The sequence below is a fragment of the Lissotriton vulgaris genome, chromosome 11 (assembly GCF_964263255.1).
Source record: "Lissotriton vulgaris chromosome 11, aLisVul1.2, whole genome shotgun sequence".
Taxonomy (NCBI): Eukaryota; Metazoa; Chordata; class Amphibia; order Caudata; family Salamandridae; genus Lissotriton; species Lissotriton vulgaris.
The window spans coordinates 112,210,388-112,237,916 of record NC_141699.1 but is presented as its reverse complement, the minus strand read 5'-3'; the positions used below and the strand labels follow the sequence as shown (position 1 = coordinate 112,237,916).

The following is a 27,529-nucleotide window of genomic DNA, read 5'->3' as shown; positions in this document are numbered from 1 at the left end:
TCCTTCTTATAATCAGCCTGGTTTACAAATGTAACAAGCTAGTTTAGATAGCGATAAAGTGTCAATAACACCTACCATTCGCGCCTGACTCAAACATGGCAGCCCTTCAGACACGCCCATTCACGAAACGAAAGGCGGTGCATTAAGGTAGTGGTGTGGAAGGGGCGGGCTTCTCCCTGAAAGGCGTGATTTTCCCTAGTAGAGGGCGTGGTTTCTGCTATCGCAGACCCACCCCTACCCGCTCAGGTGTGGTTTGATCCTCACCGGGCTCCGTACTGGAATGTCACCGCATGACGTCACGAACCTCCCTGCAGCCTTGGCAGCGTAGACAGCGGAGCATGAAGTTTGGGAGTAAACGGTCCTGAGTAACTGGGCATGGAGGAAGCGAGTCCGGGGACGGTGGCTGCTGAGGAGACTGCCTCGGAAAATCCCGGAGGTCAGTGGTGGGAGGGAAGAATGGCGCCACGGGGTGCAGTGGGGGCAAAAGAAACATTTAAGTGATGTGGGGGGGGGGGGGGGTAGATGAGGGCAACGTTAAGTGAGGTGGAGGGTATTCTGTTGGGATGTAGCGAGTGAGTAGCAACCGCCTATTGACCATATACCTGGCGCAGCCCTCCATCAGGGACAATTAGTCCCGGTCTCCTGGACCAGTGCCTTTACCTACGCCCCAGGCTCTCACCTTTACCACCCCCTGCACCCGTACCATCAGCCCGCACCAGAAACTCTACCTCTGGTCCGGAGTCCCCTTGCAGCACTCTCCGTCCTTCCGTGGACAAGTAAAACTCACCCCCACATTTGACTAGGGTTCGCACGCCTCTTTTCTGGATTACAAATTCTTTGAATGGACCATTGACTGACTCCATGCCACTCTTCATTCGTCTACGTCGGCATACCCTATTCCCTTTGGCAAGATGTCCACTTAACCTAAATCAGCTCCCCCCCCCCCCTCTTACCAGTGTACCGCATTTCACACTGTGAAGGGAATATACTTAATGCTGAACTCACTCTGGTTATGATGGCCCAAGCCAGTAACAGACTGTCACCATGACCGCCTCTCATAACTCATCCTTCCTGGCACTGGCTTGTTACACCCACACAAAACACACACAAACACATCAGCTTTTTGTTTAGTTTATTTACAAATACGATGAACCATAAGCTTAGACTATAAGCAATGTACATACAAGCTTCCTAGGTTACAAGTAAAACTATTGCTGCAGCCACCTCACGCCCTTGTATGTAGCTGGCAGGCAAAGACAAGCATTTGCAATGCAATAGGTCTCGTATTAGGAAAGTTAGAGCTATTGGTATTGTAAATGACACATTTTTTATTTATTGCGAAATTAATAGCTTTGTCATTTACAATGCCAATAGTTATAACTCTCGCAAATGTGACACCTATAGCATTTGTAATGCAATATGCGTTGTATTTACGTGACTTACATGTATTGATATTACAAATAACAATGTTTTTTAATTTTATTTAATAATTAATACTTAAATAAGTTATTGTAATTTATAATGGCAATAGCTTAAACTTTTGTAAATAACATTTGTGAAGATTATGTTCAGTGTATTTTATTGTGACGAAAATCCAAGAACATATGTCAAATATTAACATCTTTTTGTTACATTTGTAATAAAGCTTGAAACATTGAAATAACATATTTGAACCAGTTGTTGTTGAATGGTTGCACAGATTGATGCTGTGGTGGAGCTCAGTGATGTTGTGGTGGCGACTAGTGATGCTGTGGTGGTGCTGAGTGATGCTGTATGCTATTCTATGTTTTGTTTTGCTATCCTATGTTTTGTTTTGCTATGCTATGTTATACTATTCTATGTTTTGTTTTGCTACGCTTTGTTTTGTTATGCTATGTTTTGTTATGCTATGTTTTGTTATGCTATGTTTTGTTATGCTATGTTTTGTTATGCTATGGTATGTTTTGTTGTGTTTTGTTATGTTATGCTTTGTTATGTTTTCCTATCCTATGTTTTGTTTTGCTATGCTATGTTATACTATTCTATGTTTTGTTTTGCTACGCTTTGTTTTGTTATGCTATGTTTTGTTATGCTATGTTTTGTTATGCTATGGTATGTTTTGTTGTGTTTTGTTATGTTATGCTTTGTTATGTTTTCCTATCCTATGTTTTGTTTTGCTATGCTATGTTATACTATTCTATGTTTTGTTTTGCTACGCTTTGTTTTGTTATGCTATGTTTTGTTTTGCTATGTTTTGTTATGCTATGGTATGTTTTGTTGTGTTTTGTTATGTTATGCTTTGTTATGTTTTCCTATCCTATGCTTTGTTTTGTTATGCTATGCTATGTTTTGCTATGCTTTGCTATGTTATGTTTTGCTCTGCTTTGTTATGCTATGTTTTGTGTTTTATTATGCTAAGCTTTGTTTTGCTATGCTATGTTTTTTTGTATTGGTATGCTACGTTGTGTTTTGCTATGTTATTATGTTTTGTTATGTTTTGTTCAGCCATGCTATGTTTTGTTTTGTTAAGCTATGCTGTTTTGTTGTGTTTTGTTATTCTATGTTTTGTTATGTTATGCTATGTTTTGTTATGTTATGCTATGTTTTATGTTATGCTATGTTTTGTTTTGCTATCCTATGCTTTGTTTTGTTATGCTATGCTATGTTTAGTTTTGCTATCCTATGCTTTGTTTTGTTATGCTATGTTTTGTTGTGTTTTGCTAGGCTATGCTTTGTTATGCTGTGCTATGTTTTGTTATGCTATGCTATGTTTTGTTATGCTATGCTATGTTTTGTTATGCTATGCTATGTTTTGCTCTGCTATGCTTTGTTATGCTATGTTTTTATGCTATGCTATGCTTTGTTGTGTTTTATTATGCTATGCTTTGTTTTATTATGCTATGCTTTGTTTTATTATGCTATGCATTGTTATGCTATGCTATGTTTTGCTGTGTTTGGTATGCTATGCTGTGTTTTGCTCTGCTATATGTTTTGTTAAGCCATGCTATGTTTTGTTGTGTTTTGTTATGCTATGTGTTGTTGTATTTTGTTATGCTATGTTTTGTTTTGTTATGCTATGTTTTGTTATGCTATGTTTTGTTATGCTATGTTTTGTTATGCTATGCTATGGTTTGCTGTGTTTTGTTATGCTTTGTTGTGTTTTGTTATGCTATGGTTTGTTTTGTTTTTCTATGTTTTGTTATGCTATGTTTTGTTATGCTATGTTTTGTTATGCTATGTTTTGTTATGCTATGTTTTGTTATGCTATGTTTTGTTATGCTATGCTTTGTTATGCTATGCTTTGTTATGCTATGCTTTGTTATGCTATGCTTTGTTGTGTTTTGCTATGTTTTGTTTTGCTATGCTATGTTATACTATTCTATGTTTTGTTTTGCTACGCTATGTTTTGTTATGCTATGTTTTGTTATGCTATGTTTTGTTATGCTATGTTTTGTTATGCTTTGTTTTGTTATGCTATGCTATGTTTTGTTATGGTATGCTGGTGAGGGTGAGTGAGGGTGAGGGTGAGTGTGGGTGGGTGAGTGAGTGAGGGTGAGTGAGTGAGGGTGGGTGGGGGTGGGTGGGTGGATGAGTGAGGGTGAGTGTGTTAGGGTGAGGGTGAGAGGATGTGTATCCTATGCTTTTTTTGTTATGCTATGCTGATGAGGGTGAGTGAGTGGGGGTGTGAGGGTGAGGGCGAGGGTGTGATGGTGTGTGAGGGTGAGAGGGCTGGGAGGGTGAGGGGGTGTGAGGGTGACCTAAAAACGAAGGAGGAGGATTTACAGATTGCATGTTCCTTAATAACACCTAATAAAAACAAGTTTTTAAACCAGAAAAATATATGCAAACCCCAGCAAAATGAAATGAACAGGTAGATGTGAATAAAGATGATAATAAATGTGCAATGCACACGAATATTAAGAAAGCCGAGCTAATTGGACGACATTTAAATACATTAGTGCTACGAAAAAAAATAATGAAGCTGTGCGCTTCGGCGAGATGGAGAAAGTTTGTATGAAGCACTCTTTACATTGTGAAAAGCGCAATAAACATCGTTACCACATGGGATGATAAAGCCGTGTGCATCAGCGAAATAATACAAAACTGCACAATACGACAAGGAACAGTGTAAAAAATAAAATAGACATCATTGTCAGCACAATCATGTAAAACCATATGATGCGCCACTTTAAAGTGTACATAAATCGTGCGCATCAGCTGAACACTAATCAAGGAAATCCCACCATGGAGTAATGGTTGTGATCAACATCAGATGGGTCGATAAAGCCACATGCATCGGCGAAATCATGTAGAATTGCACAATGCGCCCTTTAAATTGCAAATAAGATGTGCGCATCAGCGTAAAACTAAACAGGAAAAGCCAGCAACGAGTAATGGTTGTGAGAGACGTTGCTATATAAACGGCAAACACAACCAATGGCCCGACGTTATGAAATGTGACATGGCACGTAGTGGATTCGCTGGAGGCAGCGTGAAAAGTCATAGTGCGAGAGCCGTGAAATGGCCTCCTGTCGTGACACACATGAGAACCGCAAATGTTATAACACAGTAACAGAGCGATCCCAATGAAGAAAAGGCAGAACTTCCGTCCGACTACGGGAAACTCCACCTAGAGGTAAGGATGATTTTATCAAACATTACTTGTGGTTATGGATGTTTGGTCGCTGACACCAGCACATCTGCACAAAAAGGGTCCTAAGGCAGCAAATAAAAACAAGTTTTTAAACCAGAAAAATATATGCAAACCCCAGCAAAATGAAATGAACAGGTAGATGTGAATAAAGATGAGAATAAATGTGCAATGCACATGAATATTAAGAAAGCCGTGCTAATTGGACGACATTTAAATACATTAGTGCTACGAAAAAAAATAATAAAACTGTGCGCTTCGGCGAGATGGAGAAAGTTTGTATGAAGCACTCTTTACATTGTGAAAAGCGCAATAAACATTGTTGCCACGTGGGATGATAAAGCGGTGTGCATCGACGAAATAATACAAAACTGCACAATACGACAAGGAACAGTGTAAACAAGCATTAGCAAAGCAACCAATCAAGCGGAAAACGAAAGCCGTGGAAAACTAGATGTGCCGGCCGGCCAGCAGTGAATAATTAGGGGAGAGAGAGGGGAGGTGCTGGGGAACAGATGGCCGTGAAGCAGGGAGCGGGGCAGCGGAACCCTTTGAAGTCACGGTCTGCGGCCGTGAATAAGTGAGGGCGGGGGGCGGGGCAGCGGAAGCCTTTGATGTTGCAAATGCTGCTGGCAGGGGGAAGCCTGTGGGGAAATGCAAGCTTGTGCACGAAGGAGCTTGTGGTCACGTGATTTCACGTGAACTTTTGAAAATCCGCATCGTAAAAAGTCAGCTTTTGGGTTGACAACAATAGGTTCGAGTAAACCCGACCTAAAAAACCGTGGCGATTAATGAAGAAAGTGAATGCTTTAAGAAGTTATAAATTCTTTATGTTGGTTGGTATACTTATTGTTTTAGGCCCATCAACCTGATACCTATGAAACACGAACACTGATTATGATCTTTTAGATCATGTTCTGTTTTAACCAGCACTCCTCCTGAGTGAGTGTATGAAAGTAACACATATAGTCTCACATATAAATGCGGAAAAACCATATGGAAGTTGTTTCACCTAATGTAAGTCGCATGTACATCTTACATTTTATGGGCTGCTTCAGCCGACATCGCACTCAAAGTGAACACATTTGAAAACCTTTGTTAGCACATGAAAACACATACTTTTCACTCCCATTGAGCAAATAGAATGTGCTGCTTGTATTTTTTTGAAGTAATGTTTTTGTGTTGTATAAGTGAGGCGTGCTATAGATATTCACTGTAAATGCTTCTCGGTAGTGGCCTCTTACTTTTTTTTTCTTTGAGAAATATACCTTCGAGCAACAAAACAATCATTAAAGATGGAAGTAATTAGCTTCCTTGTTTGTAGAGATTTTGTAGCCCCCAAGCACATGAATTGATTGCCAGCTGATTGGCTCTCACTGTTGGTGAATGTTTAGACTTTTTTAGGCCTAGTATCTTGCTGGGAAAGGAGAAGGAGAATTTAGTGTCGAAGCTGAGTTAAGCTTTTCTAACTAGGTATTATCATGCGAGGTAAAGGATTTTAAAGTTTTCTGGCTGTTGAGGGAGGTGCTGTTTTTATCACTCATAAGCTATGTTACCTTTTTTCTGTCCAGCTGCTTTTAGTCAAGACGCAGCGATCTTTTAGGTATTGGTTGGCATAGTTAGAGGGAGTCTTGGCATGGACTTCTCTGCGTGCTGTGCTTGTGCACTTTTAAAGCATCAGCTTAGGAGTGACTACTTATATGTTGTCCAAGCTTAAAAAGTAATTTCTTGATTTCATTGTTTGCCTCTGTCATGATCAAGTACAACCCTAGGAGTCTTAGTGTAGGGAGAAGGGAGAGGGACAAAAGTGACATTCTATTGCTCATTCCACAGACTAAACTATCAAATGTCACTGTATGAAGAAGAAGGCGGTGGTGCTGAAGGCAGGTGAGTTGATAATGCATAGGCACAGCCTACTTAGAGGGTCATCCATAATAATCACTTAGTTTGAGCCCACTTCCTTGTATTCGCTGCTCTGTGATATTCAGATATTTGGTGACTGCTATGGACTGATCCAGCAGGGGTTGCACATCTATCTGTAAATCAGGGTATCTAGAAAGCATAAATAAGTGTGCACAATACGAGGCAGAGAGTTCAGCGTACGCCTGTTATTTTAAGACTTTTTATTATGTTGGTCAGAATACGGAGCTTAACTAGCTGATAAGGTGGCTCTAGAATCTAGAGCCACCTTAAATCTAGAGTCTAGATTTAATAGGATATTCAAGGACAGAGTATTGCAAACAACTACAATTTAAAACAATCGCCACAAAACTTTGCTTTCGAGGAGGCTTTTTCCTGCTAGAAATTTGATTCCAACCAAGGTCAACTTGCTTCATTTTCAAGAAACTTTCATTGTCCAAATATTTCAAAATGTCTGTGATGTTGTTTCAGGCCATGTGTCTTTTTTTTCTTATGGTTGTTTTTTTGGCTATTGCTGCTATATTGTCGAAGATGTAGTGAGTTTATTTTGTGCTGATCACTGTATTTGTTCCCCCAATGCTTAATGTTGCCATAATGCATGCAAATCCCATCTAGGCACAGCACTTATACTGCGTATCCTTTAAATGTTGACTTTGCTATTCTTCTCAAACGCTGCCTTTACCACTGCGGGCCCGTGCTGTGGCTGTAAGATAAGATGCAGCAAACAGCAAGCAGCCACTACCTTGAGACAACAAAGTATATAACTTTATTACAGAGGAGCTGGTGCGGTTTTGTTTCTATGGTTTTATTGCAATCACCAGTGAAAAAGCACCATGCACAAAAATGTAACTATAAGAAAGCAATACACTTTTGTTCAATTGTGTAAACGTTCAAGCAGATTGATCCTATGTGTCAGAAGGTATTAAGGGGGCGTGTGGCAACGCTAGTTTGGGTCTAGGGAGCACGGGCCAGCTGTTCAGTCCTTGAACCAAGTATTGCCTATTCTCCCCAGAACCTTAGTGCAGATAACTTTAAAATGGCGCACAAAGATATTGTAGAGACAGTGTAATGAATTTAGAAAACACTTAAGATGTAATTCACCGTTGAAGGGTCGCTAGCACAGTGAAGTATTTTGTCTTAGCCCTAAAGGAGGTTGCATCTCTACTTCAATTGTGGGACATCTTTTCTCTCTTAAAAGGGGACAGCTTTGTGCATTAACAGTCAGAATGCAGCGCTTTGCGCATTAATGGTTTCCTTGATGAATGACATCAAAGATTACAATGTTTGGGCAGCCTATTGGGTATTCCAGCATTGCTTTGATAGGAAATTAATGCGTTTGTTTGAGTTGTGAATATAATGTTTTTCCTTTGTTAAAGACTTTAAGATGGTTTGTTTATGCACACTTATGATGGTGACTCTCGTTCTTGGGCTGTTGCGCCCTGGGTTATTGTTATGCACTGTCAGCAACAGAAAATCAGCTTTTTTAAAAATCATTCTATTTTAGTAAACCATCCTGTCCTTAAGGGTAAACATTAACCTGCAGAAGCTCAGTCACATTACGTTGATCAGTGTTTCGCTGCATAACTGAAAAGGGGTCAGTCCGTTGTAGCAGAAATCACAGTAAGAAGTGAACATAATTGTGTCTCTTGACGGTTTGACTTGTTGGGGATTTCAGGAATTTTAAGGAGGTCTAAGAGAAATGGTGAGGACAAGGAGCAATTATGCCAGTAATGCAGGCACAGGAATCTCATGTTGGCAATCATTGACCTGTGTGTTCTGCAGCCTCAGCGTTGTTACTATTGTCTTGTCCAATCTCCTTTCCTTTAGTCACACAGTGAAATCTAAAAGCTTTGGACTCTTATCTTTCTTACCATGGCTAATATCGATTTCCTGTTGGATCTGAATGTACATATTTGCAAGCTCTCGAGCTGAGATCACACCATTTACTTCCTCTCAGCTTGAGTTATTCTCATTGCTGATCATAGCGTATCTTTCATTTCTGGTTAGGCTAACAGTGCTATTTCCATTATTTTTTTTACTGATTTTATAGATTGAATCAGTAACAATAAACAGGCTGTTATACAAACTAAAGGCACATGTACACAACGGTTTACAATCTTTTTAGGTTTCTGCCTGGCCGTAGCACTGCGAAGCAGTGCTCCGCCCAGGGCGAAAACTTATGTCCTACAGTATGGGGCTTCGTCCCGCCTCTGTCTTCCATTGGCTAGCTCCATAAATGGAGGCTAGCCATTGGAAGAGATTGGCTGTCAGTCACTATTTCTCTGTCGGAACGCGATTCGGGGGCGTTTCCGTGTCTTTTTTAAGTCCCACCCTCTCCTCTTCCCATTGGCTGGAATTTTACCTTCCAGCCAATGGGAAGGAGAGAGCACGAAAAACACGCAAACACGCCCCCGAATCCCAAAATGACCTTGTTTTTTTTTTTTTTTAGACCGAGTTTGTGTGCAAGTCGTTCTTTCAGATCGTGCCCTGGAAACTGTTTGTATACGTTTATTATAACTGTCATATGCTTGGATTGCCGTGTTTGTTTTTATTTGTATTGCCGCAGTGTGTAAAAGCGCCTTTTGACGCATGTTTTATAAATGCGCTCTTTAAACAGTTTTAACTCTGTTTTGAAGCTTGCTCAGAGCCTTCGGCTCAGCTGCACCTGTTCCCGCTCGTGTTGTTGAAAGGTGTGATCAGCATGGACCCCCACTTCCTGCTTGGCTAAGGATCACTCTGAGAGGGGTGGACGCAGGCCCACCGATCCCCACTCCTTTGATTATTAACTTCCTTGCCCTTCACGCTGCCTGCCTCTGTGCCGTGTGTCCAGAGATGTCTCCAGGAGGTGGGAGACAGCCCGCTGACCTGAGACCAGGAGAGCTCAGGGAAAGAGAGGCTGCCAGAGGGGAGACTGCCGGGGAGAGACTGAGAGACACCAAAGAACAGGCGAGCCTGCCATGGAGAGATAGGCAGGGCCGAGGTGCCAACCACAAGGAGGGAGGGAGTACGGGGCAACGGGAGAGAGGGACACAGACTCAGCGGGGAGGGACTGCCAGGTGGGGTTAGAGGAATGACAGGGGCGGAGGAATCCGCAAGGCGCTGGGCGGAGAAGTGCAACATACGAGACCGAACTCATACCTGAGACAGGAGGAGGAGGACTAGCAGGCAAGATGGAGTGCAGGACTGAACAGTGACGAGCGCACGGGTCAAGGGCAAAGGTGAAAGGATCACAGCACATGGCAAGGGTGAACTCCGGGGCGGAAGGTTAGAGGCGTGAAAGAAAGTACTGATCAGGGGGCCGAGAGCAAGGGAGTACAAGCAGGGCTGGAAGTGTAGCGAGGTCTATGCACAGGGACACAGGCGCCTGAATTACTATGCAGGGTTAGAGGTCAGAGTGTGAGAGTATTGGGACAGATTAAGGGGGTCAGGGTGCAGGCGCGAGATCAAGGCGGAGATGTAATGGTGTTGGAGTGCGAGGGGAAGTTGTAAATGTGGGGATGAAAGCGACAGATGGGCTAAGTGGTCAAGAATGCTTGTTGTCAATTGTACCATGGTGACGCCTCGGCCCGGTTGGATAGTCCTGCTGGCATGTTCCCTTGTTCTCGCTGGGCATCCCTGTAGGGCTCGCTGCATACATGACGACGTTCAGTCTGCAGTACCCGTGCTCCGAGCCCCAACCCTTGAACCCCCTCCTGCGCTGCCCCCGCCCAGGGGACGGCGGGCAAGCAGCCCGGACTCACTGCTCTCTATACGCATTCGCGCCTGGTACGTCCCGGCAGAGAGCGCCCGGCTGAGCCCAGAGACCGCCGCCCGGCTGCAGGCCGCTGTGGAGGAGGCCATCTCCAGGATGCATGCGTGTGTTAACAGGCAAGCGCGTGAATTAATCACACGTGCACGCTCTCCACAATTACATGTTGGCCATGAATTAACCCTCCCGTCCAGCTAATTTTACCGCTGAATGTTTGTTCCAGTACATGTTGCTATATTACCCTTTAAACGTGTGTGTATTATCGGGACACGAGAGGCACAAGGATGTAGAAGGCTTGATTCCGGTCGGAGCCGTGATTCGTGAAACGTGCAAGAGCCCCGGAGAGTGCTGTGCGCCCCGAGCCTGCCCCCAGCACTTCGCTGAGGCAGATGCCGGGGTTTTATGCACGATCGTGCTGAATGCGAGCCCTCCACGTGCAGTAAACATCAGCGTGAAGTGAATAGCCACCGACCTAACATAACTCCCTTTATCATAAATGGTGCTGCGAGTATACAGACATGTAGGATTATTTAATTAACCAAATAAAATGTTGTAGCGATGACATTAAAGAATTAGTTTTAAAAAATATGCTCGTGCATTGGGTCCACGTCTTGGCTCGTTATGCGTGATATATAAATAGTAATTATCTTTAACCCCTTCGCTGCAGCGGCTATTCCGCCGCAGCGCTAAGGGGGTGGGGCGGCTGCACTGCGGTTACGTGCTTGTGACGGAACCTCTCCGTCACGGCTCGCGGGTGAGGTGTGCTTGTGACGGAACGGTTCCGTCACGAACCCGCCCGCCCATTAATTCGTCAGCCCAGGCGCAGAATTCGCGCCGCGCAGGCGCGGCGAGCGGGCTGTGACGGAACTGTTCCGTCACAAGCACAGCTCACCCGAGGCTTGTGACGGAGCGGTTCCGTCACAAGCATGCGGGGGGTTCAGGTGAGATGAAAGAACAATAAATTATAAGGCGGTAGAGCGGACGTTAAGACCCAGACCTGAACCGTTAATTTGAGCTAAAAGTGGCGTGGGCAGCCCCCTCGCATCGGGGCGTGTAACTGGAGAGGCGGTTAAACCGAAAGTGCAGTTAGGGGTCCCGCTTTCCTCGCGCCCCGAGTGTCCGTTTCCACAATAAAGAGGGCTGTTCAGTGGACACCCACGCCTCCACCTAATCCTTGCACTACAATTTCTGTAATTGGAGAAGGAGCGCTCCGGGTGAGGAATCTTAATGAAGCACGGGGGAGGGGTGGGGAGGAGCGGAGACTTTTGTGTGCTCGCACAGTTGTTGTAATAAACACCTCATAAATGTATTACTAAAATGTATTACTAAAGTTAAAAGGATAATGTTCAGTTTTCGTTTTTTTTACCATGGTATAGCAGCATTGATGTGAGTAACACCTTTAGTGCCTCAGAATCTATTTAACTATTACCGGCTTACAGAGAGAACCCCATCTCTTAATAGGCACGCGGGCTTCAATGTCCTTTCACTCTGTGTGTGTGGCTCTGTGTGGTTCTGTGTGTGTGTGGGTGCAAATGTAATAGGTCACGCATTTGCGAGAGATTAAGCTATTGGCATTGTAAATGACAATGCCGTTTATTTATCGATTTTCAAAAACAACACACAAATAAAACGTTTGTCATTTACAATGCCAATAGTTCTAACTTTTGCAAAGGCGAAACCGTTGCATTGTAAATGCTTGTTATATTGTGGTGTCTGGATCGGCCATGCTTTGTATTATCATGGTCCAATATTAAAATGAAAAGGTTGATATATGGTCTAAATTCATTATGTTACAGCATAGTTTAGCCCGGGGCCTCAAACACTTTACAGTGCTTATCAAACACCCCAGGGACTTTAAGCACACGTTACTCAACTTTGGCACAATTCATACCCCGTATCTCTCAGTAACTGCAGGGACGTGTTTGTCTGGCCATTGTCGGGCCAGGTCCCTCTTTGCAACCAGGACATAGAGAAGGTTTGAACTGTTGTCTTTATGGTTCTCCCCAAGTATTAATGTTCAAATGAGGCTCAATCCACCTGCTGATTTATTATGACTAAGGATTAACTGTCCTCAGGATTACTACATTGTGTTGGCTGCAGTTCATTTTCATTTTTTTTATCCTTCAAGATAAATGATCCTCTTCTTCTTAGCTTCTATTAATTGTATATGTATATGTGTATATATATATTTTCATTATGTTATTGTTACGCATTGTAATGATAAATGACATTAAAAAAAAACCTTAGAAATAAACAACGGTTAAAGGGACGTGTTAGTTGGGTGAAAATGTCCGTTAAAACGTATTGTTTTAAATAAATAAACCCACAGAAATTCACCAGTCATAGGTATCTAAAGTAACTATAACTCGAACACCTGCTATTCACTGTGTTGCCGGCAGTGATGTAATTTCAGATGTTGTAGTGATGTTACCAAGGATGTCATGAGTGATATAATGTGAGGTAATTAGAAATGCATAGCGAGAGTGCGAGTATAGTTACTTTAGGGCATGAGTCAATTTGTAGTTTTAAAAAAAATATATAAGGTAACCTGTTACAATTTCTAATTGTAACATCACGGTAACCCTCCCCTTGAATTTGTATTTTTTAACCTTAAACTAAGATATCCATCACCATGTGCTGCATGTGGTTAGTTGCCTAACTCCCTGCTGCTCCCAGCATATGGCCTTGCACAATGTGGGGTTGGGTGCAGGGACTTGCCTGCGCCCATCAAACCGTGCAACATGTCTCATCTAGGGACTAGGGCAGAAACCCCCCCTATACTGATGGAACTACAAGAACTCGCCTTGCCAGCCCACACAATATTCAAAACCAGCTGCATCATTTATAAAATCATCACGATTATCACCCGTTAACTTGTGGAAAAGCTCACCATCTCTGGTGGCTCTCGGTGCACCCTTAGCCAGGCCACTATACCTCTCTCTCCTCTCTCCTCTCTCCTCTCTCCCTCTCTCCTCTCTCTCTCTCTCCCCCTCCCCCTCTCCTTACCTTCCCCCTGCTCTCCTTTTTCTCCATCTCCCCCTCTGCCTGCTCTCCTCTCTCTCTCCCCACCGTCCTTCGCTCTCGTCCTCCCCCTCTCTTCTTACTCTCCCTCTCTCCCTCTACCCTCTCTCCTTTTCCCTCACTTCCCTCTCCCCCTTTCCCTCTCTTCCCTCTCCTCTCTCCCCGTCTCCGTCTCTCTCTCCTCTCTCCCTCTCTCCCCCTCTCTCTCCTCTCTCCCTCTATCTCTCCTCTCTCTCCCCCCTCTATCTCTCCTCTCTCCTCTCTCCTCTCTCCCCCTCTTGACCCTCTCTCCCCCTCTTGACCCTCTCTCCCTCTCTTGACCCTCTCCTTTTTCTCCCTCTCCCCATCTCCACCTCAGCACCACCACTGCATCACTCAACATCACCACAGCATCACTCAGCACCACCACAGCATCACTCAGCACCACCACAGCATCACTCAGCACTACCACAGCATCACTCAGCACTACCACAGCACCACTCAGCACTACCACAGCACCACTCAGCACTACCACAGCACCACTCAGCACTACCACAGCACCACTCAGCACCACCACAGCATCACTCAGCAACACCCCAGCATCACCACATCATCACTCAGCATCACCCCAGCATCACTCAGCACCACCACAGCACCACTCAGCATCACCACATCATCACTCAGCGCTACCCCAGCATCACTCCGCACCACCACATTATCACTCAGCACCACCCCAGCATCACTCAGCGCCACCCCAGCATCACTCAGCGCCACCCCAGCATCACTCAGCGCCACGCCAGCATCACTCAGCGCCACGCCAGCATCACTCAGCGCCACCCCAGCATCACTCAGCGCCACCCCAGCATCACTCAGCGCAACAACAGCACCACTCAGCACCACCACAGCATCCCTGGTTCAAATATATTCTTTCAATGTTTCAAGCTGTTTTCAAGATTTCACGCTTTATTACAAATCACAAAAAGATGTTAATATTTCACTTCTGTTCTTGGATTTTCGTCACAATAAAAAACACTGAACATAATCTTCACAAAAGTTATTTACAAAAATTTAAGCTATTGTCATTACAAATTAAATAAATTATTTAAGTATTAATTATTTAAAAAAATTAAAAGCATTGTTATTTGTAATATCAATACATCTAAGTCACGTAAATACAAAACATGTTTCATTACAAATGCTATAGGTGTCACATTTGCGAAAGTTATAACTATTGCCATTGTAAATGACAAAGCTATTAATTTAACTATTTGAAAAAATAACACATAAATAAAAAAAAACATTTAGAAGACCAATAGCTCAAACTTTCCTAATGCGAGCCCTATTGCATTTGCAATGCTTGTTCTCAGTGGGTGTTCAGTGCTGCAATAAAAAAGTTTTTGGCAATGTACATATTATGTTGTATTTATTTTTAGGGGTTTCTTTCATGTTTTTTCACCCATTTTTCTTCTGCCCACTAAAGCATACGAATTGGGACAGTGAGTCACTCACTTCACCCACTGGCTCATTTCAATGTAAGTGACAACATTCACCTCTTTCACAAGGAGCACCTCTGCACACAAAGTAGTTCCCAGTGACAGGCACCTAAATGGCAATATGTGCTTTTTGAAATCAAAGCAAATCTTTTTAGCCAGTTTTATGTTTATATTATCAGGACCCATGAGCTCCCCCAACAAGAAAGCTTTTTAGGTCTCGCCTGGCGTTAGCAGCACACGTGTGTTGCTCTCGTCTTGCGAGGGACTTTTGGAATCAATACGGATTCCAGATGTGAACACGACGGACAGAAGATGTGCACGCGGGGACTGGATGCTTTACTTGCGGCGGGAGATGAATGCACTATATTTTTCACACTGGCAACAGCTTGTCTTCTCCTCCCCTCCTCCTTCTTTCTCAGGTCACGCTGGCAGACGACGTTCAAGACCCTATCTAATCAAATAGAGACACCTGCTGCCTTGTGTTTTCTTTGACACTTCTTTGTTCGCTGGTGTCCTTGCTGTGTGGGTGCTGAGAGCCTCCAGTCATGGGGAGCTTGTTTTAACTTCTCTTTATTAAGTATCATGGAGCAAGCAGCGACACAGCCGGTGACGCCCCCAGGAACTCAGTGTGCAGGATTGGTGGACCAGTCCTCACCAAGTGTGAGGAACACAAACTGGCGCCTGCTGTGACGATGAAAGACTACAAGTAAAGTCACAATTTATAGCTCACCCAATAGAGTACATATAAGTGATTTCACTAAAATGTTAGTTATTAATAGCTGGTAAATAGACATAAGTCTATCTTTAGTTACTTTGAGTTCTTTTCTATTGTTATTTTTTGTAAAAATTAAAGATATGTTCTGTATTGTGGAATCCACGAGACACACCCTGTGTTTCTCAAGTGGACTCCTTGAGACTGCTCATCTGCCTGCTCGACTGGGGAGTCTAAAACAGTCTGATCGACAGTTGGAAGAACAGGAGCGGCTCAACCTCAGCAGTCGCTGGTTGACGCTATCCCGGTGATCTCAATTATGTATAAATAAAGCTGCAGGTTACTTACCTTTGTCCATCGTATATCTTCGATCCCGCAACAGGCGATAATCATGGAACCTCAGAAATTCAACACGCCTCTACGTCAGAATTTTTGGGTGTGATAATCATTGCATCTCACACCAGAGCAGTTGTAAGGAGCGTCTAAATAGCAGACCACCCAAGCCCTTTGTAGATTTTTGTTCTTATCCCAGGTGTCTTTTTAACCCTCCTAGACACAGAATCTTTAATAATATATACTAATATTAATGAATATATGTGTGGGACCACTAAACAAAAAAAGCAAGTGTCTTAGCAGTATGCAGTTGCCGGGTTATTACACAACAAAAAGATAACCAGCATTTGCAATGCAATAGGTCTCGCATTTAGGCGAGTTTGAGCTATTAACATTGCAAATAACAATGCCTTTTATTTTTGTTTTCGTTTTTAGAATGGCATTGTCATTTGCAATGCCAATAGCTTAAACTTGCATAAATACAAGACCTATTGCATTGCAAATGTTTGTTTACAAAATTCATGACAAAGCCAAAAGGTTGTATTACTAGTCGGTAGCTTTGATCGTGAGTGCTTTGCTCCATGCATAGATGTGATAACCACGTGTTGAATGTGACCCTAACATTGGATATTACATTTGCTCCATGCATAGATGTGATAACCACATGTTGGATGTGACCCTAACATTGGATATTAAAATTGAGCTACAGCTGGTCTTGTCGTAGTCTTCCTGTCTTGGCTTCAGACATACTATGTTGGTGGTTGGACACAGAGAACAGCAATATTTTTCGAGACTTGCCTTGCTCTGCGGTTTCACAGAAATAAGCTGCCCCGCCGCCTTTATCTTCCGATTGCTCTGAATGGCAAATAACAGTGAGGCAAGGAATGTTTTGTGTCGGCACATTAGTCCTGAGCATGGTCCTTTTGGCTTCCTAATGGGACTGAAGTGTCAAATCTTCATCTCGATTGACCTTCGCCACAAGATCTATTTGGAGTACCTTCGCTATGAAAGGATGTGAACAATTTGTCCAACAATGTTTTTGACGTGTGTGTGTGTGTATATATATATATATATCGAGAGAATGAATATGAATTTTAACTTTCTTATGTGTTGCCTGTTCTTCACTTGCTCTTTTAAACATTTGAAAACTATTTATTTTTTAAACCATTGTTTTTGAACTCTAGAAAATCCTGGAATATATTTGTTTTCCAGCTGTTGCTACAAACTGCTAGTAGGTTGAAACCACAAAATTAGGAATAATAGACTACCTCTTAGAAAAATGTAAACGCAATAGTACCCAAAAGGGTTTTTGGTACAACTGTTTTTCTTCCCGAAAGCTTACTTCCACAGCATAAAAAAAAAATACAAAACAGCCAAGAGGTCAATGGAAGTATTTTGCAAGCTACAGAACTGCCCTGTCTGAATATGTATCCTTTTCATATGTTTTAGTGGAATGGCTGTGCATGCAGCATTACATTTTTAGGTTTCGCTGGGGGGCGGAGCCGTTAGGCTCCTCCTCCAGCGAAATCTGTAGTTTCTAGTATGGGTGACTTTACCCCGCCTCTCTGCTTCATTGGCTAGCTCCATAAATGGAGGCTAGCCATTGGAACAGAGAGGCGTCCGTCAATGCCGGACCAGACACGGGGGCGTTCCCGAGATTCTTTGGCTTTTGCCGACGTCACGCGACGCCGGGAACGCCCCCGTGTCTGGTCCGGCATTGCCGGCACCCGCCTTCCGTCGTCAGCGTCTCTCCTCCCCCTTTCCCGCCCCCTCCCGCTTGTTATATTTTTATTTACGGGTGCCACCCCGTTTTTATTTAATTATTGGAGGCCGGTGCCCACCCGGCATTGCTCCGTGTTGATTTCACCGCCGCTGGCCCGGAGATCGAGCAAGAGGAGCTGCGCCCGCCTCCCTGCCAAGGGCCGCGCTGCCATTGGCGGCCCTCAGCGCAGGAAGCCAGGCACGCAGTGGTGCGACGTGGGCGGGGCCTCGAGGCGGCCATTTCCGCTTCCCCCTGCCCGGAGGAAGCCTGCTGGTGGTTCGTTGCCGGTCTCCCGTGTGGAGAGGGAGACCGGAACTGCTGGGGAAGCCGCCGCGGATGCGAGAAGAAGGGTGGCCTGTATTAGCAGCCAAAGGAGAGAACTCTTGGCTTCTCCCGCGTTGGCCTTTGGAAATAGTTTAGGAAATCTGTCGAGTGCCCGTCAGCAAGGCTTTTTGTCCTGTGTGAGGAATGCAGAGCCGTAAAGGAGCCCCCTCACGCAAGGCTGTTTAATCCCTCCCGCTTCCGTGTCTTTCCCGCCCCCCCCTCCCGCTTCCGTGTCTAGCCTGGTACCCGTCTGGCGCTAGGACCCGCCGGCTCACTGCCCTGGGATGCATTCCGCCGGGTTCCAGTTGCTGCTCTCAGTTGCACTTCGCTGGCTCTTCAGCACTTTCCTCTCCTGGATTGTCGGCTCCTCGGCGGGTCCCAGAGCTCCGGCTGTGCCCAGGGTGCCCCAGGCTGGCACACTCATTCCGTACCTGCCGTGGTCGCAGCCCTCCCTCCGCCATGCCGCCCAGGTGAGATCTCTGCTCTGCATGTGTGTGGAGTTTTCTTGGGTCCTGGGATGTGTGAAGCACGAGTCAGACCGGGGGGAGCGGACAATGCTTTCCCGCCAGCCAGCACTGCGCCCGATACGGGCAGCGAGGCTCCAGTGCCAGTCTTCTAACCCCTGGTTCTATTTCAGCCTTGCCACCCCTTCCAGTGACCGGTATGCCCCACTTGTACCATGGCAGTCGTCCCCCCCTCCCGCTTCCGTCTCTAGCCTGGTACCCGTCTGGCGCTAGGACCCGCCGGCTCACTGCCCTGGGATGCATTCCTCCGGGTTCCAGTTGCTGCTCTCAGTTGCACTTCGCTGGCTCTTCAGCACTTTCCTCTCCTGGATTGTCGGCTCCTCGGCGGGTCCCAGAGCTCCGGCTGTGCCCAGGGTGCCCCAGGCTGGCACACTCATTCCGTACCTGCCGTGGTCGCAGCCCTCCCTCCGCCATGCCGCCCAGGTGAGATCTCTGCTCTGCATGTGTGTGGAGTTTTCTTGGGTCCTGGGATGTGTGAAGCACGAGTCAGACCGGGGGGAGCGGACAATGACCCAGAGCCCGGGGCTGGACTCACGAACATGGGAGAGACACTAGTGTGCACAAGGGACGCAACCTCGAGGACTTTCAACCCCAATTTACCAGAACCCCCAGATCCCGACACCTCGAGCACCCGCACCATCTCTATCTCCTAATCCCCAAGGCTCGTGGCTGCAGGCTCCCACGAGTAGTTCTGCTCCCAACGCCCCAGCACAGGTCCGTTAGGGGAGGTGGGGAAGGGGAGGCCAGTTTGGTCTTGCATCCTCCTACCAACAGCCACTCGAGTGTTGAGCACTGTTTGGATGTCTGCTTCCTTCTGTCCCGTCCCTATTTCATTATTAGTGCATTGCGTGTGATAGAGTTGGTTCTTTTCCATTCTGTTGTGGTGTTTTCCCTGGCCCACAGTTGATGCATGTCTTGCTTGGAAAGGGATATCATGTCCCCTAGTTGAAGTATTGGTGTTCTCTGCTCCATTGTCTTGTTGCTCTAGTGTTTTTGCCTCAAATCAAAATCCTACACTTCTATTCAGTATTATCTGTTGTGTTCTCAATGATTTGTCAGGTCCTTGCTCATTCTCTGACGCAAAGTATGTGCCTCCTGTTCTATGATGGGTGTACCCCGGGACCTTTTGCTTTCTGTGTGTCTGTGTATTGCCTGTACATAAATCCATGTGCTTCTTCTCCCAGTGTAGGCATATCCCCTCTTATATGTGCCATTGTCCATTTGTTCCCTGATCACGTGTAAGTGTATCCCTGTGTCCGGTCCCAATGTTAACTGCATGCCTGTTATCCTAGTCTCCATGTTAGTGTACCCCTGATCCTGGTATCAGTATATCATTGCCCCTCTGTTGCTGTACTGGCAACTCTAAAAAGTGTCAGTGTCCAATGTTAGGTCTCTTGTCACTTTATTAGTATATTATTGCCCCAGTGATGCTTTATTGACAAATCTTGTGTGTGTCTATGTCCAGTGTTGTGTCTCCCTACTCCGGTGTATGCGTTTCCTTGTCCTAATTCAGAATATTTTAGTGTAATTGTATTTCACTTGTTTTCCTCGTTGTAAATTTCCCATCATGAATGATCCCTGTTCGGTTGTCATTGTAGACAATGCCTCAGTGTCTTTACTGTGTTCTCTTTCCTATTGTAAGCATTATTTGTTTGAGTGTTATTGATTGCTTGTCTTTCTCAGTGTATTCCTTCAACCAAATCACGCCTGCCTGCTCCAGCAACATTTCGCTCCACTAATGCTCTTTTTACTGTCCCATTATTGGTGTTTGTGGCTGTCCTAGTTATTATGAAATATTGCAGCTTTTTCAACTCTTTGACGTGAATAAGGCGTTGTTTATATAGCTATTTGTTTCTGTTGAAACAATGAAGTTTGTGTGTGTCTACCTCCTATCCCAGTGTGCTTTGCACTTTGCCTCATTGTGGCCAAACTGTCTGCCCGGTGTAAATTACTGTATCTGATATCCATGTTTGTTCAGAAAAGTGAAGTGTTGATTATGTTTTCCCCTCCTTTAACCACCCAATCCGTCTGCCCCTTGCAGTTTAGCTTGTTCAGCTGTTTGCTGAACAAGCTTGGCCACCTCCCTTGTGGACTTGGACTCTCCTAAGAACGATCTTGCTTCGTTCTTAGATTCTGACCGACACAAAGCTGCCTGGAACCACTGCCTGTGTGGAACCACTGCTGCTGTATTTTACATGTAAGTGGTGTCTCAGCCAGCATGGGTAATCAAACACTCTGCACTCTTTCTCTTATTAATCTAACTTTGACGGGTTCCAAAAATACACTGATCCATTCATCATCTTTGACAGGTGCCTGGTAAGGCCACATTTAATATAATGGCCCTGAGAGCTCAACATTTCGGGCTCATTTTACTGTAGTTAAAAGGCGGGTACTCCTTAGCAGTGTAGCTCTTGTCTTGATTTTCGGGTGAAATTTCCTTAATCGGAAATTCAGGAATGTGTTCTTTGATTTAGGAGTGGAAGGGGTTTTCTATTTTCTTCCATTCGCAGTGTTGGCAGTGTTGAACATTACTCACCTGTGATGAGCCTGGAAGAGGTAGTGACCTCACAGACGAGTGCTTTCAGGCCTGTTGTGTTTCACACACTGACTTTTAGAAAGCGAATCAAACTTTTCTTTTGATTTTTAGGTTACTCCTAATGCTGTAGTCATTGTGTCTCTACATAGGTTTGATAATGACATCCTCTCAGCCGAGTAAAAAGATACAGGAAGATATTGAGAGCAATAAATTGAAATACAATATGTACATATAGAGCTACAATTAAAAGGCGGAATCTTGATTCTTATTCAAGGACACTTTTCACTAGGTAAGACCTGGCAAAGTGTGTCCATGTAATATAGCCCTGAGTGTCGAAGGCAAATGCTGAAATGTAAAAATAACAATTTCAGCAATAACTCTAAAACCCTCAGGGCAGTCTCCTAATGGAAGGGTAACACCATAACCGGAAATTATCACACTCCATGCTTTCGGGATTTTCAGGTAAAATATTGCTGCATCAGGAGTGCCTTAAAAACTTAAGTGTGAGGGCTGTGACAGCTGTGAGGGCTGTGACAGCTGTGAGGGCTGTGACAGCTGTGAGGGATGTGAGAGCTGTGTGGGCTGTGAGAGCTGTGTGGGCTGTGAGAGCTGTGTGGGCTGTGAGAGCTGTGTGGGCTGTGAGAGCTGTGTGGGCTGTGAGAGCTGTGTGGGCTGTGAGAGCTGTGTGGGCTGTGAGAGCTGTGTGGGCTGTGAGAGCTGTGTGGGCTGTGAGAGCTGTGTGGGCTGTGAGAGCTGTGTGGGCTGTGTGGGCTATGTGCGCTGTGAGAGCTGTGTGGGCTGTGAGGGCTGTGTGGGCTGAGAGAGCTGTTGGCAATGTAAATAACAATGCCATTTATTTATAAGTTAAAAAAAAAAAAGAAATGTCATGAGCAATGCCAATAACTCTAACTTTTCCAAAGGCGAAACCATTGCATTGTAAATGCTTGTTCCTGTGTGCCTGCGGCTGTTATGATCTGTAGTCTTCTTGCGTGTTTAGTTAATTTATGTGTATGTTGTGCAGCATCGATCATTTGCTCTGTGAATGTGTCCTCATTGGTCTGAAGGTACTTTTAGTGCAGTTCTTTGGGGTGTTTGTTGGCGAAAATGGCACTGCTTTTGTTTCGGTTAATTTGACGTGTTCCATGCAGTTAATAAAGGGGGCTTAGTAGCAGCTGCATTATGTAACGCATGTTTCATATTGTCTGGATATTAACTCATGTTGTATTGGCTTAGTTGAATGTGTTTGATTTTTTTTGTTTTGCATTTAAAAAAGGATGAACATTCGTATATTGTATTATTTATGGTTTATTGAAGTTCCAGTTCTGCATTGTTTATTGTGATGAAAGTGGCAGTTAAAATGTTGCTGCATAATGTTAGCCTCCGCCTCTTTCATGAAATCCTGATTTCTATTCATGCTAATCTGCGAATCGCCATTCTCACTGAATGTGACTTCCTTGTGCGTGCAGATAAACTGCAGAATAGACTTGTAACATGTTTACAGTGTTTTTTTCATTCTCTTCTCAAATTGTTGACACCGTTGCTCTGTGTTTTTTAGTGTGCACGCTACTTGGGAATAGAGCATACTCGCAGTATTAAGCGATGAAATAAACTATATCATGTTCTACCCTGAGTGTCAGATGCAATAGTATCTGACTTTTACTTCCCAACGAGTACATCATGCCTACTCTAATGAATGAGAAGGAAGCCAGTTTATCGTACACATTTTGGGTAGCCATAATAAAATACTGTTGAGGCATCCTGGTGGCAAAACAATCAACCTCAAGGTCGAGTAGCTTGTAAATATCTCCAGAACGCAATCCATATATCCTGTTAGTTTTTTTGTAATACAATTTGTTTTTTATTGGATTAAGAAGACGTGTATTGCAAATGTTAGTTTCTTTTAAATTTATTTACCTATTTATTTGTTTTATAGTGTAAAAAGAAAAACCTTCCGCAGAGGATTGTAAAACAACATTATAATATCCTGTAAACAATATTAGAAGAGAAAAAAACATTAATACACTGAACAGTTCTTATAGTCACCCCTTTTAAAACTGTAAAACATGTACAAATATTAACAGTGCGAGGATAGTAGTATGTATGCAAAGGTGGATAATGTAATATACCGTTTATAACCGGTGAGTGTGGGGAGGAGCTGTAACTCCCAAGGGGCAATGCCCCCTGCCAGTCATGATGCCCCTCTCCTTCCCCAGCAATGGTAATGGATAGCATGCCCTACTCATCGGCATGGATGGTTTATACCAAGGCAGTTTTTCATGGTTATTTATTTTAACATGCCCTGTGTCCTATACCCAGTACCCCGCCTGTGGTAATAGCTTGGCGTAACTGTGTCCATTGGGGTTTGGGCATGGCCGGGAGCCACATGCACTGGGCATCGGCACATGACACAGACTGGTTTGCGATGCTGTGCCAGCAAAAAAAAGGATCAGAGATGCCAGCCTGCCTGCAATGCTGTGTTAACAACAAAGAATCTGCAGACAAAACAGTTTCCATTAGGGCTGTTGTTACCAAACGTGCACATCTTTCTCTTCTTAGACTTGATAACCTATGCCCTTCTAGGTCCAGAATCTTGCCACCATGCCTCGGCCCAGCCACATTTTATCACTGAAAATAAACTTTTCATAGTTTTCCCCTCTGTGAACGACCTGTTAAAATCCATTTACCACAGGAAGATCCTCTGATGTTGTTGAAATAGAGTCGGACTCCACAGCCTCTTTAACACCCACACTGTACATTCAGTGCTTATTCAACTGTGTCTTCTTTCTAATGAAATAGGACTCTCTGTACCCAACTCTAATGCCGTTTCTAAGTTTTTTAAATTGCATCTGTTACTATTGCCCAAATAATTGCCGCTCATTTTAGCTTCCTCTGGGTTCAAAGTTTGATAGGATATGAACTTGTGACCTGCGGATCTCTCGATCTCTGCAGCGAGCGCATAGCCCATTGAGTTATCTTGTCAGCATCTTGCATTTTAAAAATCTCATGTGTCTGTAAATCTGTGATTTTGTCACATGTTTCTAGCTCTGCCTGTGACTTAAGGCGTCTTTCTCATATCAAGTTGACTGTAAACTCCACTGATTCAAAATGGGTGTCAAGAGGTCTGTTTATTATTAATCCTGATATATGGGATGTACTTTGTGTCAGATATACAACAGGTGTGCTGAAAGAGGCTCCTTGTTGTATACAATTATCTTTGGGTGTCTGTCTAGCAGAAGATGCTTCTTTGATACTCATTCGTAGAGATCTGACAATCGCACACATATTTTGATTGAATTGAGACTGGCCCCATGTCTGCCCAACAGACAACCATGGATAAGTGATTACTGTGCGTAATATTTATGGTCCATGTCTGTAAAACTTCAGCCAGAAGGTTCAGCTTGTGCAGTCAGTAGCTGTGCCTTCCCGTGTAGCGGGCACAAACTGGGTGGATGATCTGTACTTAGATGCCTCACAGTATGGTTTTTGTGGAGACCAAAGATGTGATGTTATGTTAATGGAGCTTATAAAGCACACGTTTGGGGTGTCCTGGCGCTGCGCATGCCTGTTAGGAATCCATGAGCGGGACGAATTACTGGGTGAAGAGCCACATTTTCAGCCTCCTAAAAGAGAGAAGATCTGGGGAGTCCCTTAGATAAAGTGGGAGCTCATTCCATGCCTTGGAGGCGCATGCGATGAAGCTTCTACCTCCTCTGCTGGCCTTTTTAATCACAGGCGTTACAACTAGTTTGGATCCTTTGGACCGAAGATTTCTGGTGGGCACATACCAATTAAGTTTCTGCCTCAAATGAGGAGGGCCAAGTCTGTTGAGGACTTTGAAGGTCATACAGGGGGCCTTAAAACGAACTCTTGAACTCACAGGAAGCCAATGAAGTTGAGCCAGCTCGTTCTTTACCAAGACAAATTTAGAAGTGCCTGTGAATAATCGTGCTGCCGCATTTTGGACGATTTTGAGTCTGTTGATGTGCCTCTTTTGAGTGTTTAGCAGAAGACTATTGCAGTAGTCAATCCTTGCCATAATCAGTGCGGTGATCACTGTCCTTGGACTATTTGTCGGTAGAAATAATTTTATTTTCCTTATTATCTTGAGGGTAAGGAAGCAGGCTGAGACCACCATGCTTACATGATCGCCATACGAGAGTCTCTTGTCCATAATCACCACAAGGTTTTTTGCTTTCCTAGTGGGTGATGGGCGCAGGCCTAGCTCGTCAGGCCACCAATCTGGTATCCATATTTTGGGATTGTTTCCGAACATAAGGACCTCTGTTATTCCAGAGTTTAATTTTAGGCAGTTAGCTGCCATCCATTCGGAGATGGCACTCATGCAGTTATGAAAGCGAGCCCCAGTTTCCTTCTCCTGACCATGTGCGATCGAAAGCACAATTTGCGTGCCGTCTGCATATAAACTTATTTGAAACCCATGTGATCTAATCGGGATGCCAAGCAGAGCACATAAATATTAAATAGCGTTGGGCTTAATGATGAACCCTGAGGTACACCACAAGGAAGGGTAAATGGTTTAGACCTGTGGTTGTCAAGGTTCACCGTTTGTGAGCGATCTGACAGGAATGAGCGCAATAAGTTCCAGGCTGCTCCTTGAACCACAATTTTCGACAGTCTGCCCATCAAGACCTCATGATGGACCGTGTCAAAGGCCGCGGACAGGTCCAACCGAACCAGAATGGCTGTTCCTCCTTTGTCCAGCACCTCCTTCACCTCCTCAGTGGATTGAGTTAGAGCCAACTCTGTACTGTGGTCTGCTCTAAATCCATATTGCGAGGGGTCAAGCAGATTATTGTTTGAGAGGTATGCGCTAAGTTGTGTGTTAAAAGCTTTTTCAATAATGTTGGCCGGAAATGCAGAGGGTGTTCGTTGATCCTGTGGTAGAGATTGTCCTAGGTAAGCTAGTTGAACCAGGCTGTGGATAAATTTGAAAACGTGGATGAAAAATTTGGATAGAGCCTGTTTTGGTCTAGATGGAACACATATGTTCTCCGAATGTATCCTTGGTTGACTGAAGTGGTTGGTGGAAAAGAAAATGAGTGGGGAATTTGAGTACTTTGCTATGGTCGAGGAATGGACTGCGGTCAGTAGATTAGGAGGCTTCTGCAATAGTCTAGCACCAGTGCATCAATACATTTTCATTGATCTGAGTGGAATGAGAGGGAAAGTAAACAGCTGGAAGTTAGTAAGATGACCCTCCGTGGCTGCCACAAATAGAGAGAAGTTGTAGGAGGCCCACGATGTGCACACATAAGGTGATTTACCTATGTCAGTGGTTCCCAAACCTTTTAGATCCATGACCCATCACTTTTTAGAGCAACAAACTTTCATGACCCAGTTTCAACAAACTGGACATGAGGTGGAGCGATTTTATTTTTATTTTTTGTTGTAACTAAAGCGTCATGTGGTAGCGCATTGTTGTTTACAGACAGCACACTTTCCAATGAAATGGCCACTAAATTTGCACAGACATACAGTTTCACTCCTAAAACTATATAGCACTCAAATGATAATGTGTTAATCGGATTTCTGTGAATATTGATCATCTGTGCATCACAAAGTAAGTGTTTTGATTTGGTTTTATCCTCTTTAAATCTCTGTTTCCAACATACTTCAGAATTTCAAACACGTCCTTAATTTTTGCTTTCCTAACTGCTGGATGCATACAGTTCATATCCAGGTATTTCCATTTTGTTTGTGTTGCAAAAACACTGCATCCTACATAGTCACATAATTCGCTTTAAACACTCCTCTCACTTTGCAGTCCGAGAAAGAAAAGTAAACGCCAATCCCCATTTCAAAAGAATAAAGCAGCTTGACATTTGACCTATGTCTTTTAATCAGCGGCAAATGTGATAGGATAAACACAGAATTTAAAGGCATCTTTATTTTTGCTTGGATTTTCCCAACTCGTCAAATATCAGCGGGCGACCCACAGTTTGGGAAACAATGACCTATGGGATGGAAAACCAGACTGAGGAAAGTTGATGGCTATAGTGCTGGGCAGGAGGTATCTAGTGATAAAAACAAATTAAATAAGTCAATGATTTTTTTGGGAGGTAGAAATATATTATTGTGACCCCCCCTGTATTTGTGGCTGGAATTTCCATGCAGTGACTTTTTTTGTACTTCCACAGAACACCTATTGTGTTACGTGAGTAAAACAATAGGTATGGTATTGGAAGTACCAATGGGTCGTAGAAAGTTAATTTTCACTAGTGTTCATCTTGGTACATTCATTATCCTTGTAATGAAGAATGTTACATTGACTGCAAAAAGTCTTCAATTTTTGGGTATATAATATACCGTATCATGCAGGATTCAGATTTGCCATTTTGTTTACCGGCGGTTATTTATCCAGTCACTATGTGGGATCTCGGGGGACCTCAGTAATACTTTGGCATCAACACTAACAATGCCTCCTTTTGTAGTAAACTCCAGCTGTGTGGGTAGCACAAGAGGGGCTTGATGTCCGTTAATTTTGCTTTTGTTCAGTCCTTGATGTTCTAATGTATTTGGTTGTGGT

At 44.0% G+C, this 27,529-nt stretch overlaps 1 protein-coding gene across 1 annotated transcript in view; it reads left to right on the top strand.

The window, feature by feature from the left end:
* The first annotated feature begins 224 nt into the window (after positions 1 to 224).
* The window catches only part of LIMK2 (LIM domain kinase 2), a 345,031-nt gene continuing 317,726 nt past the window's right edge, over positions 225 to 27,529 (top strand). Inside the window, exon 1 of the mRNA XM_086942843.1 lies at positions 225 to 436. Within this exon, the coding sequence (XP_086798969.1) occupies positions 376 to 436 (61 nt within the window). The 5' untranslated portion in view covers positions 225 to 375. The remainder of the gene's footprint in view (positions 437 to 27,529) is intronic.